At 65.5% G+C, this 11,892-nt stretch overlaps 2 protein-coding genes across 2 annotated transcripts; one reads left to right on the forward strand and one right to left on the reverse strand.

The window, feature by feature from the left end:
* Positions 1-4,571: 4,571 nt before the first annotated feature.
* Positions 4,572-6,944, reverse strand: EMIHUDRAFT_459681 (hypothetical protein; the record flags this gene model as incomplete). The annotated part of the gene is made up of 7 exons (XM_005764660.1): positions 4,572-5,031; positions 5,107-5,197; positions 5,281-5,527; positions 5,602-5,651; positions 5,913-6,249; positions 6,333-6,698; positions 6,939-6,944. The coding sequence occupies 7 exons, from the start codon at positions 6,942-6,944 to the stop codon at positions 4,734-4,736; spliced, it is 1,395 nt and encodes a 464-aa protein (XP_005764717.1). The 3' UTR covers positions 4,572-4,733.
* Positions 6,945-7,188: 244 nt separating this feature from the next.
* dddD2 (putative dddD enzyme) lies at positions 7,189-11,085 on the forward strand. Its single transcript, XM_005764661.1, has 15 exons — positions 7,189-7,652; positions 7,719-7,910; positions 7,982-8,052; positions 8,124-8,210; positions 8,286-8,340; positions 8,436-8,483; positions 8,554-8,696; positions 8,778-8,816; positions 8,887-9,051; positions 9,123-9,257; positions 9,329-9,392; positions 9,480-9,680; positions 9,899-9,963; positions 10,036-10,175; positions 10,247-11,085. The coding sequence occupies exons 1-15, from the start codon at positions 7,199-7,201 to the stop codon at positions 10,965-10,967; spliced, it is 2,580 nt and encodes an 859-aa protein (XP_005764718.1). The 5' UTR covers positions 7,189-7,198; the 3' UTR covers positions 10,968-11,085.
* Positions 11,086-11,892: the final 807 nt, after the last annotated feature.

Here is an 11,892-nt window from a genome sequence, read left to right on the forward strand (position 1 = left end):
TGACATTGGGAGCAGGCCCGCGGGATGGGTGACGGCGGCCCCCTTTTTCAACGTCAACGTTTGGGGGGGATCCGTTTCTTTGGGCGCCGCTTGTTGTTTGGCCGCCGGGGGGGCGCCCCCCCTCCTCCGGTAGCAGGGGGGGAGTGTGGTAACACCCCACACGGCCCTCCGCGCCTCTCACCGCGCCTCCTTCGCTCCCCGCCAGGTCCTCTCCCTCCTCGCCGCCGCAGCGCTCGCCGACTCCTATGCCCGCCTCGGGCTGCTCTCGGCAGCAGCTGCGGTCGGCTGGGCTTTGTTCGCCGTCCTAGATGCAGGCTGAAAACACGTCCCTGCGCCGACCACTCCCCCCCCCCCCCCCCTTCCACCCTCCCCACACCCCTTGACGCTGGCGTGCTCAGGTTCGCTGTCAGCCGCGGGGCGGCCGTCGGCCCCGACGCCGCAGCGCTCGGCCCGCTCGCTCTCGACGGGCTCGCCACGGCGAGCGCAGCCGTCGCCGCCGCCGTCGCAGTCTCGATTGCGGTGCGCGGTGCGCAGCATCTCCGCACCACCCCGACGCTCGCCGACATGGTGGAGGAGTAAGGAAGCCCTGCCCTAGCGAAAATTTTTCACAATATCGCAACCGCGATACCGCGCGATATTTGGCGATAAAATGCGATAAATGGCGATGTTGTGCGATGCTCGCGATCACGCGAGCCCTTCACAGCACGCCTCAGCGACGCGCGTGAAGCGTTACACGTGTCAGTCCTGGGCGCCGAAAGTGCGAGAGAGGTGCGGGTGGGCGGCGGGAAAGCGCTTAGGGTACCCCTAGGGTTCTGAGGGCCGGATTGTTTTAAGACCTTTTAAGAAATGAGGAGGTTTGGGGGCTCAAATTGTCATTTAAGAGATTGCAGGCACGGGGGGTCTCTCTTTTAAGTCCGTTTAAGAAAATCGGCCTCGCCGGCATGCGTCGCCGGGTTCCGCGCCGGTTTCTCCAATACTGCCGTTATTAGGCACGAACCCGCCACTGAAGACACATCTGTAAGTCTGGTGCACTGGCGGGAGCCATACTCGCATAGGGGACGCGTGCCAGCTGACTGTAGCCAGCTTCCCGGCCTCCGGCGTCTACCGGGGAGCCTCCCGGACCATCGACCTCGGGAGCTCTCCCGCACCGTTTAAGCGTTTAAGACCGTTTAAGGAATCGGCGGCCCAGCAGCTCTTAAAACCTGCCATGGCAGGTTTTAAGCCGTTTAAGCCGCAGGCGCCCCAGGGCCCACCCTTTTAAGCCTAGGGGTACCCTAAGGGAAAGCGCGACCGGAAAACAAAGAAATGCTCGGAGCGTCACCGTCACCGCCGCCGGGGCGAGGGTGCGCGATATTGCGCGATATTGCGCGATATTGCGCGATATTGCGCGATATTGCGCGATATTAGGCGATACTCGGCGATCATTCACGATATACAGAAAATTTCCGCTAGAGCAGGGATTAAGGTAGCTGCAATCTCTTGCCGCGAAAGTTTCGCGTCAGTCGACGTTCCGCGCTGTGTGTCGCGCCTGAGCTCGCCCTTGGCGCCCGAGGCTACCCGGGACCGACAGACAGCATCAAAGGACGCGCTAGATGTGCTTGTGACCGGCGCGTCTCTCTTGACCGGCACGAGCAGTGCTGTGTGCGGCGCTCGCCACCCCGGCGATTGTGCTGCGACGGCGGACGGCGTGGTTGCTCAGATGGCCTTATGACGACCCCGTTTCGACATCGTCCCTAAGGCCTCTGCTCATGAGCTCCATGCGGGAATCCCACGATATCTCACAAAGCGCCAAAATTCTTCCTCGTGACAGCATAATTTCAGTTGGTTGAGCCAGTCATTCCCGCGTGGAGCTCATGAGCAGAGGCCTTGGGGACGATGCCGAAACGGGGTCGTCATAAGGCCATCTCAGTGGCTACACGGCCTGCCACGGCGTGTGTGCCACGACTCTGGACGACTCTGAACTGGCGCTTGATGCGGGCATAACTTGCGATCCCGACCTTGCGCGATGAGCCTATGAGTGCATTCTACCATCTACTCGCACATGGCAAGCATGGGCGACGCCTCAGGCCCCATGCCGGCCATCCAAGATATGCGTGCGCCAAGGGTTTGCTACCGGCTTAACCCTTTCGCTTCATAAGGTTCCTGGAGAACAAATCTCGATATATCTCCAGTCGTAGCGGTGGAACTAACCCTTTTTTTTGGCTCGGTCAATTATTTAGCCATATATGAGAGGATCACGGCACAGTGTCGTTTGAGTCGACAGTAAATCTCCCACAGCCCACGTAAATCCGTCTTTTCAGGCACCCGGAGCCCGCCGCGGCCGCTTCTACGCCGGCGAATCACCATCAAGCTGCTATACGGCCCCGGCATCGCCTCCCCTGGCTTAGCTCTCAGTCAAGATATTGTGCACATGAGTGGCCTCTACAATATACTCACTGACACTGAACCTCCCAGAGCTCGTCCCGGTCCGTCACGGCCATCCTCGTCCTCCGGCGGGCCCCCGGCCGCGGCGCGGTGCGGCGGCGTCACAAATCCGACCACAGAGCACCGGGACGCGGTCGGGCGATCTGAGGCCCAAGTAGGCGAATGCATTGCCCATCCAGGGCTATCACCTGGACCTATCAACAGGCGCCTGCGGCGCCGTGCTCAGGAGTTGGTTTTCACTCGCTCGAAATGTGTGGCGCAAAGCACTTGGAGCGCCAGAGGAATTCTTTTCCTCGCGATGTCCACCCCGCCGCGCCGCCGCTCGCGCCGCCCCGCCGCCGCCTCCACCGCCGCGCCCTCGCCAGACACGCCGCCGCCCACCCGCCTCCTCGACCTCCCCACGGAGCTCCTCACGCGCGCCCTCTCTCGCTGCGACCCCGCCGACATCGCTCGCGTCGCAGCCGTCTCGCTCCTCTTCCACGCCTCGCTTGCGCTAGAGGGCATCCGCTTGTGGGCGCAAGAGCGCGGCTTCGAGCTGCCGGCGCAGCCAGAGGACGAGAGCTGCGCCGTGCGGTGGCTGTGCTTTGCGGCGTTGCTGTGCGAGCACAACCCGCCGGCGAGGGCGGCCGCGGGCGGTCGGCACAGCATCTTCATCGACGGCGAGGGGCGGCTCTCGTCGTGCGGCTGTGCAGACGGCGGCTCTTTCTACTTCCGTGCGGCGCTTGCCCTGCTCGGTCACGGCGAGGGGGTGACGCGGCTCAACACGCCGACCCGCCTCCCCTCCACGCTGGGTGGCGAGCGCGCCATGAGCGTGTCGGCGTCTGGAGCTGGGGCGCACAGCCTCGCCCTCACCGCCGACGGCGTCTGGAGCTGGGGCAGTGGAGCCCTTGGCCAGTTGGGCCACGATGACGAGCAGTTCCGGTGGCAGCCAAAGAAGATCGAGGCCTTTGCCGGCCAGCGCGTCGTCGCTGTGTCGGCGGGAACCGGCCACAGCATCGCCATCTCCGCCGACCGCGCCGTCTGGAGCTGGGGCTATGGAGCCTGCGGCCAGCTGGGCCACGGCGACGAGCAGCAGCAGCTGCTGCCCAAGAAGGTCGAGGCCTTTGCTGATCAGCGCGTCGTCGCTGTCTCGGCGGGGAGCGGCCACAGCCTCGCCATCACCGCCGACGGAGCTCTCTGGAGCTGGGGCCGTGGAATTCTTGGCATGTTGGGCCACGGCGATGAGCAGTACCAGCTGCTGCCCAAGAAGATCGAGGCCTTGGCTGGCCGGCGCGTCGTCGCTGTGTCGGCTGGACTTCACCACAGCCTCGCCATCACCGCCGACGGCGCCCTTTGGTCCTGGGGCTTTGGAGGGGATGGCCAGCTGGGCCACGGCGACGATCAGAACCAGCTGCTGCCCAAGAAGGTCGAGGCCTTGGCTGGGCAGCGCGTCGTCACCGTGTCGGCAGGAGAGTACCACAACCTCGCAATCACCGCCGACGGAGCTGTCTGGAGCTGGGGCGATGGAGGCCAAGGCCAGCTGGGCCATGGCGACGATCAGAACCAGCTGCTGCCCAAGAAGGTCGAGGCCTTTGCTGGCCGGTGTGTCGTCGCTGTGTCGGCTGGACCAAGGCACAGCCTCGCCATCACTGCCGATGACGCCGTCTTCGCCTGGGGAAAGGGCGTGCGCGGCTGCCTAGGCCACGGCGACGACCTGTCGAACCAGCTGCTGCCCAAGAAGATCGAGGCGTGGGGTCTGGGGAAGTGAGGGGGACGACAAGTTTGCGCAAGTTTGTCCCATTCTCAGCCGGTGCCGTTCCGAAGGTGCCGAAAAGCCGCCCGCAGCGTCCTGGCATGCACACGCCGTGGCGGCTCGCTTCGCTGCTTTGCATCGCCGTTCAGTTGTCGAGTGTCTGGCACCTCCATTATGTGAACACACGAGATTATAGCTGGCGCGTGGGGTGTGTGGCACGCAGACTGTGCTCTGTGGCCCGGGGTGGCGTGTCCCAGTCCGGTCTTTCTGCGTATGTGACTTGTGAGCGCGTGGTCGCACCGTGGTACAAAAAATAGGTACTGATACAAGTGTCTCGTAACATGCCGGTTGCCCCGCGCTCTGAGGTGCAGGGCCCGCCAGCGGGGCTTGCGCCTGGCCACAGCGCCCTCTCTCGTTTGTCGTTTACCACTCGTAATATACACATAATAGCACACAAAGTCACATACGAAACGTCTCAACGTAATACTACACAGGACCGCCACGCGGACGTGCCGATCTTGCTTGCGCACACGCACCGTCCCCCGCGTGTGCCCCCTCAACTTCGAGGCGCAGGGGGCTAGCACGTGCGGGTGCAGTCCTCCTTCGAGAGGCTGCCCAGCTCGCTCTTGACGCACTTGCGGAGCAGCTTGTGGCAGGCATACGTGTTCCCGCAGTCGCACCGGCCTCCAAAGTAGCTCTCCTTGGAGAAGGAGCAGCGCGGCTCGGCCGTGCCTCGCACGGCGGCGAGCAGCGCGTTGTACACGAGGCAGAGCGTGTCGGAGGGCGCCGTCTGCGAGTCCGTCTCGATGCTCGTGCCGATGGAGACGGCGGCGTCGATGGCGGGGAAGTAGGCGGCGATGGAGTCGTACCCGTACCTACGGGGAAGGTTCCAGGCAAGTTCCGGGAAGGTTCCAGGTAGGCGGCGGTGGAGGGGCGGCAGACGGGCTCACGTCGCCCCGAGGTGGCCGTAGGAGACAGCATACGGGCTGAGGGAGGACTGGCCCGTCACGCCCATGATGCTCAGGTTGAAGGTTGCCAGGCCTACACTCACGCAGTCACGCCCGCGCTCACGCCAGCCACGCCCCCCTCCCCCTGCGCCGGTCGGCTCTAGAGGCGTGTGCTGCCGTAGATGTCTTCCATCCGGTGGCTGTCCGCGTCGGACCTCGCGCCGAGCCGGCCCCTCGCCGCCTCGAGGCGGCGCGAGGCGGCCGAGGCGACGCGGCCGCCACTCAGGGGCGGCGCGCCCCGCGCCCAATCGCTCTGCCCCCCTCCCGCCGCGTCTCTGGCGCCGGGGATCATCTCGTCGACGTACTGGCGAGCGAGCAGCCGCGGGCCGCTGGCGCCGAAGAGATCGTACACGAGCCTCGCCACCTGCAGCCGTGGTCCGAGCAGCCTCAGGGGACGGCCCCCGCGCCGAACACAGTGCCACGCGCCAGTCGCGCCACCGACGCCGGGGGAGCGACGATGTCAGACGCGGTCCAGCCTCCGAAGACGCCTGTGGGAAAGGGGGCGGGCCACGTCGGGACTGGGGGGGGGGGGGGGTGCGCTCTCTCATACGCCCACACGCGGCAACAGACAAGCCACGTCCGACAGGAGTCACCTGTAGCTCGCCTGAATCTCGGCTGCGTCTCGCCTGCATCTCGGCTGCGTCTCGCCTGCGTCTCGGCCGGATCTCGGCTAGATCTCGCCTGCATCTCGGCCGGATCTCGGCTGGACCTCGGCCGGATCTCGGCTGGATCTCGGCTAGGTGTCGGACCGGCCACGTCAGAGACGTCGACGCCGGGCCTCGCCGAGGCGTTTGCGCCGTTGTACGAGGTGCGGTCGAAGCCGCGGACAGCGCCGTGGGCGGCGGGGGTGCCGTGGGAGGCGAAGTCGAGAGCGTACGACGAGCGGCGCTGCGCGGGGAGGGGAGAGAGGAGGGCCGCCTGGCCGTACGCGTCCCACCTTGTCGCGTTGGAGAGCCGCGCGAGCAGCAGGCCGGCGAGCACAAAGTTGGTCGACGAGTACGCCCAGTGCGCGCCTGGCTCGAACTCGAGCTTCCCCTTGCGCACGTACGAGAGGTTGAGGAGCCGCGCGGGAGGCCACTCGGCCGCCTACACGGGAGGTGAGAAGGTCCGTGGGCTGCTAGAGAGAGGCGCGCGGGAGACAAGGGCTCGGCTGCCGGCTGAGCGTAGACGGCCTTGCGAAAGGCGTCTGTGGGTGGCGGCGGGTAGGGCGTCGCTGTGTCGTAGTCGGGGATCCCAGACTTCATGGCGAGCAGGTGCTCGAGCGTGATTGAGTCCGCCCGTGGACCAAACAGCACGTGCATCCGACCGAGGCCCTCGCGGACCAGCAGCGGGTCGATGAGCGGCGCCACCGGCGTATCCAGCGAGATGCGGCGCGCAGCGACCTGCTGCATCAGCGCCGCGCCGGTTGCAAGCTTGGTGACCGAGCCCCACGCGAAAGATCCGTCGTTGCCGGCGGACACCACCAGACCAGCACCAGTCTCCACGGCGATCCCGATGGAGCAGTTGTAAAGCGCCTGCTTTTCCACCGCAATCTCCTGCAGCCGCTTCTGCAGCGCGGCGGCAGCGCTGGCGGTGCCGGCGGCGCTGCCGGCGGCCAGCGACGCACCGAGGACAACCAAGCAGGTCCTGCTGGCAGAGAGAGCAGGCATGAGTCCGGTCGACTAGGGTTGCGCAGCAACAGGAGCGAGTTCGCGCTGCGCTAGGCTCAAGCCGGACAGCCCCTTATTCGGCGAAAAAGAGAAAAAAAAGAAAAATTCGCAACGAAATTCTTTTACGTGCATGAGGCACCGTACATGAGCCGGTGGCGGCGCTTGGACAAATGTGAGACCCAACGCGACCCTAAGGAAAATTAGGCGCGGAGCACCGGCAACGCAGTGGCAAGCAAACCGTTAAATTTGCCGGGAGGTCTGATATTTGGGTCTCGGATTTCAAGATTAGAGACCCCTGGAGAGCTAACGAAGTGGCAAAAACAGGCTCTTACACTCGTTTGCTCGCTCTCGAGGTCTCGGCAGCCGAATTGAAGGGGGGGAAGGAAATGTGGCCTGTTCGAGCTGGTCGAGCCTCGCGAGCCTCCCACAGCTCGTGGCTAGCCAAGCCTCGCCTCCCGCTCGTCTCCAGCCGCTCGCTGTCGGCCGCGGTTGCCAAGCCTCGCCTCCCGTTCGAGGGCGTCCGCGTGCTCGAGAAGGCAAACCTGCTCTCCGGTCGACTAACGGGTCTCCTTTTCGCCGATCAGGGCGCCGAGGTCCTTGTCATCGACCCAAAGGAGGGTGGCAGCGTTGACTCGTACCTCAACCGCAACAAGATCGCAGTTCGCGCCTCTGACGTCGAGCCGTCCTCAGCCGACATCATCCTCGTCGACGGAGCCGACGCCTCGCTCGCGCGCCTGCCTCACCAGGTTCTGATGCGCACCGTCGCCGCGCTGCCGGGCGACGAGCGGTTCGGCCACCTGCCTGACGACGTCGACGAGGACTACCTGAGCGCGCTCACCGGCCTCGTCCACGTCACTGGCATTCGGGCAGTGATCTGCGCCTCTTCACGCCTCTGGCGCTGAACAGGCTTCTTCACGGACATGGACATGATGGGCTGGCTCGACCGGCCAGTGACGTACACGCCGCTCCAGCTCTGCTCCATCTACGCGGGCGTGATTGGGGCGAACGCCTGCGCGGCGGCGCTGCTCGACCGCCTCCGGTGCGGGCAGGGGCGCGAGATCCACGCCTCTCGTATCGCGGGCGGGCTCTCCGCCATCGGAGCGGCTTCTCCTTTGCGACGTGGGGGATGGCTGTGGACGGCGCCTCTTAGCACCCGCCGCTGTGGACAGGTGCCCTGTGCCTCAAGCAGCGAGGCCTGCCTCCCCATCTCGACCCAGTGCCAGCTATCTACAAGAGCACGGTCCTCGCTTCTCGTCAAGTGTAAGGGCGCTTTACTGTACCCCATTATGAGCCACACCCGCCCAACCCTAGGCGGACATCCTCGCCAAGCGGAGAGGGATCGAGCCATCGGAGCTGGACGCGTACAAGCAGGCTGCCATCTCGGACCCGGCGAAGCAGGCAGCTTGGCTGGCCCTCGTTGCCGTGAAGAGCTCTTCACAGCTGGCCTGAGGTGCCTCTCTGTGTGGGGAGCAGGCGTGGCTCTTCCAGCGGCTCTACCCCTTCATGGCCCCTTACAAGTGCAGCGACGGCGAGTTTGGCCATACCTCGCCATACCTCGGCCACACTTTGGCCACACCTCGGCCACACTTCGGCCACAACTCGGCCACGCCTCGGCCGTATCAGGCGAGTGGATTCTTCCTATGGCGACCTTCAACCGGCGCCTCGCGACGGGCCACCGCCGCTCTGCCTCCGCTCTCCGCGCTGCGAGCGCCGCGCTCTTCACAGCTGCGGCTGTGAACAGGCTACTGTGCGTACCTTGGCTTTGCCGACGACGTGTCCGCCTTCGGCATCGTCGACAGAGACCCGTACGACCCCGCCTCCGCCCCGTTCGACGACCGCAACCTCGCGCTGCCGATCGGCTTCAACTTCCCGTCATCCTGCAAGGCGGCGCATAGAAACCTCTGCTTGAGCTCGGCTGTAGCTCGGCTGTATCTCGTCGCCAGCCCTCCCGCTCCCCCCCGCAAGGTGGCGGAGCTGTTCGAAGCCAAGTTTCTCGAGAAGACGGCGCGAGAGATGGCCGAGATGCGGCCATGATAGAGCCGTATCTCTCTTCACAGCTCGGTCGCGTGAGCAGGCGCTGGAGTGGGAGGCGGAGCTCGAGGCCGCCGGTCTTCCGTGCGCTGTAATCCAGACGTGGGAGGCGTGGATGCGCGACCCCGACGCTCGCGCTGCGCGCATCTTTGCGGAGGTGGGAGGGGAGGTGCAGCTGGGGCGCGCCGCGTGGGTCAAGTCGGCAGGCATCGACCTCGGCTAGATCTCGGCTCCACTTCGGCTACACCTCGGCCATATCTCGGCCCATCCTTGGCAGGCGAGTACCCAGACTTGCAGCCGATGGTGGATGGTGCGGCTGCCGTCGCGCGGGACCGAGCCGCGCCTCCGCCCGCCGCCACCGCCCCTCCGAGGCAGCGCCCTCTCGAGGGTTACGTGATCTGCGACTTCGCGAACGTCCTCGCCCCGAGTTGCCTGCGCCGCGCTGCCGCAGGAGCGGCGTCTCCTCACAAGTCGGCTGTGAGCAGGTTATCGCAGGGCCGGCGTGTGGGCGCATGCTCGCCGAGCTCGGAGCGACCGTCTACAAGCTCGGTCCGGGCGTGCCGCAGCATGGCTCCATCCGCGCGTCGTTGCAGTTGCACCAGTGGCCGTCTCCTTGAGCCGAGCCTTCTCCCGTAGGGCCGATGGTGATGATGGTGTGGCAGGCGGAGCTGCATCAAGGGAAGCATTCGATCATCCTCGACGCGAAAAAGGTAGAGGCGCGTGAGGTGATCCAGCGGGCGATCAAGGCGGCGGACGTGGTCTTGCTGAACAAGATGGACAACCAGCTCGTCAGCTTGGGACTGAACCGCGAAGCCCTCGACGTCGCCAACCGAAAGGTGATCCCGCGGCAGCTCAAGCCACGGCTGCACCTCGGCTGCACCTCGGCTGCACCTCAGCTGCACCTCGGCTGCACCTCGGCTGCACCTCGGCTGCACCTCGGCTGCACCTCGGCTGCACCTCGGCTGCACCTCGGCTGCACCTCGGCTGCACCTCAGCTGCACCTCGGCTGCACCTCGGCTGCACCTCGGCTGCACCTCGGCTTCATCTCCGGAAGGCGATCTTGCTGCAGCTCAAATCGCACCAAGGGGAGCGGTACACGCGCAAGAGCAACTGGAACGGGCGGCCCCCTCTCCCGCGCCGCAAGCGTGGCGGCAGGTGCGGCCCCTTGACACGCGGACCCGGCGTGAGCAGGTACGACCCCGCGCTGCAGGGCAAGACCGGGCTGATGACGCGCTTCGGGCCGCACGACCCCGCCGCCGTCGCTCGGGAGGGCGCGGGCGCGGGCGTGCCCAATTTCCACGGCGTCGCCTCGTGTGTCGACTACCTCACCGGGTCCTGCCCGGGCCGGCCTCCCGGCACCTCCGCTGCCCCTCCGCCGCACCGCTGCCCCTCCAATGATGTAGGTACATGGCGGCGTGGGCCGGACTCGCCGCGCTCTACTCACGAGAGGTGCGGGGCGGGGAGCAGGGCGACTGGGCGGTGACCTCGCTCGCGGTGTGCGCGAGCCTCACCCAGCTGACGCTGCAGCGTGGCGAGCCGCCGCCGTCGGCGGTCGGGCATGACGCGACGGGCATGACGCCGCACAAGCGCGTCTTCCCCGTGGCGGGCGGGAGGTTCGTCTACGGACAGGCGCCCGAGGCGTGCGACGTGCGCGAGCTAGCGGCGACGCTCTCCTCACTGGAGAGCGACGCCGCCATCGCGCACTTTGAGAACGCGCTGGGAGGCGCGCTCGCGGTGCCCGTCCTCACGGTGCAGGAGATCGCTGCCCTCTGCTCTGACGGCGGGAGCAAGACAGCCAACTTCACGCGCAAGCGAGGCGAGTCCGGGTGGGAGGTGGAGACCTGGGAGCCCACCTGGTTCTGCTTCGACGGGGCGCCGCTCAGCTGCGCCCGGCCGCCCGCCTTCGCCGGCGCTGACGCGCCGCAGGTCCTCGCGGCGCTCGGTTACTCGCCAGGCGAGGTCCTCGGCCTGAAGCAGTCACGCGCGGTCGTGCCAACCTCCTGGTACGCGTGGGCCGACGAGCCGCCTCGCGAGCCGTTGTCCAGCCCCGTCCCTCCCTCCGTGACAGCAGCACACAACGTCCCGGCTAGGGACCTGGAGTTGCTAAAGGAGGGGCTGGAGTGAGGGTTGGACTAGAGGGAATTAGATGGAGCGTCGGGGCATGTGCATGAGTACAGTACGTCACACAATTTGGCATTTGTCTCATTAGAGATACTATAGGCTTGCAAACGTACTGTCTTTTTGTTGAGAGATCAGCATGTGCATGTGCGCAATCCAAATCACTTTCATGGCTGCCCCCTCTTGTTTTCCTGTTTTCCAAAACGCCCGGGCCCGCCCGCGGCCTTGGGCGGCCCCGGCCCCCGCAGATCCAGAGAGCTGGTGAGATCAAAACGCTCGGCCCCCGGAGGGGGTCGGGCGACGGGCGTGAACAAGGGTCACTTCGAAGGGTGAACTCTAATCTGCTGTGAAAAAGAAGCATGCGTGCGCGCGCGTCCGACGGTCGAGGAGTCGAGAGGCCACCACCACCCACTCAAAAATAAAATATTCTTCAAGCTCCCCCTCCGAGACTAGAGAGACAGAACACACCCAGGAGAGATGGGACTGCCCCCCGCCCCCACTTGCCCTGACTGCACAGGATAGCGTGTCCACCACGCACTCAAGTACGGGCAGGGAGGCGCTTTTCAGCCTTGCCCTCTCGCCGGCCCTTCCCGACCGGGCTCCGCGGGGTCGGCCAGACGACCAACCGAGAGGTTTCGAGCTTAGCCTCGAGGGCGCGACGCGCGCGTTTCTTTTCGTATTACTAAATTCTCACACGTCCAACATTACATAGTACACATCAGATGTCTCGTCGCCCACCATAGAACGCTGCAAGGGCTCTAGGCTCGCAGCGCGGCTCTCTACTCAGAAAGAACAATGTCCACACAAGCCCCAGAGCCGACCGCAATCAGAGCAGAGACGCACCGAAAACACCCGACCTCACCACTTCCCCTGCGAGATCTTTCGCCACGGCGACCCGAGCCGCGACGACGTCGGGAGTACGCCCACGCTT

Source organism: Emiliania huxleyi (genome assembly GCF_000372725.1).
Source record: "Emiliania huxleyi CCMP1516 unplaced genomic scaffold EMIHUscaffold_583, whole genome shotgun sequence".
NCBI classification, from domain to species: Eukaryota; Haptophyta; order Isochrysidales; family Noelaerhabdaceae; genus Emiliania; species Emiliania huxleyi.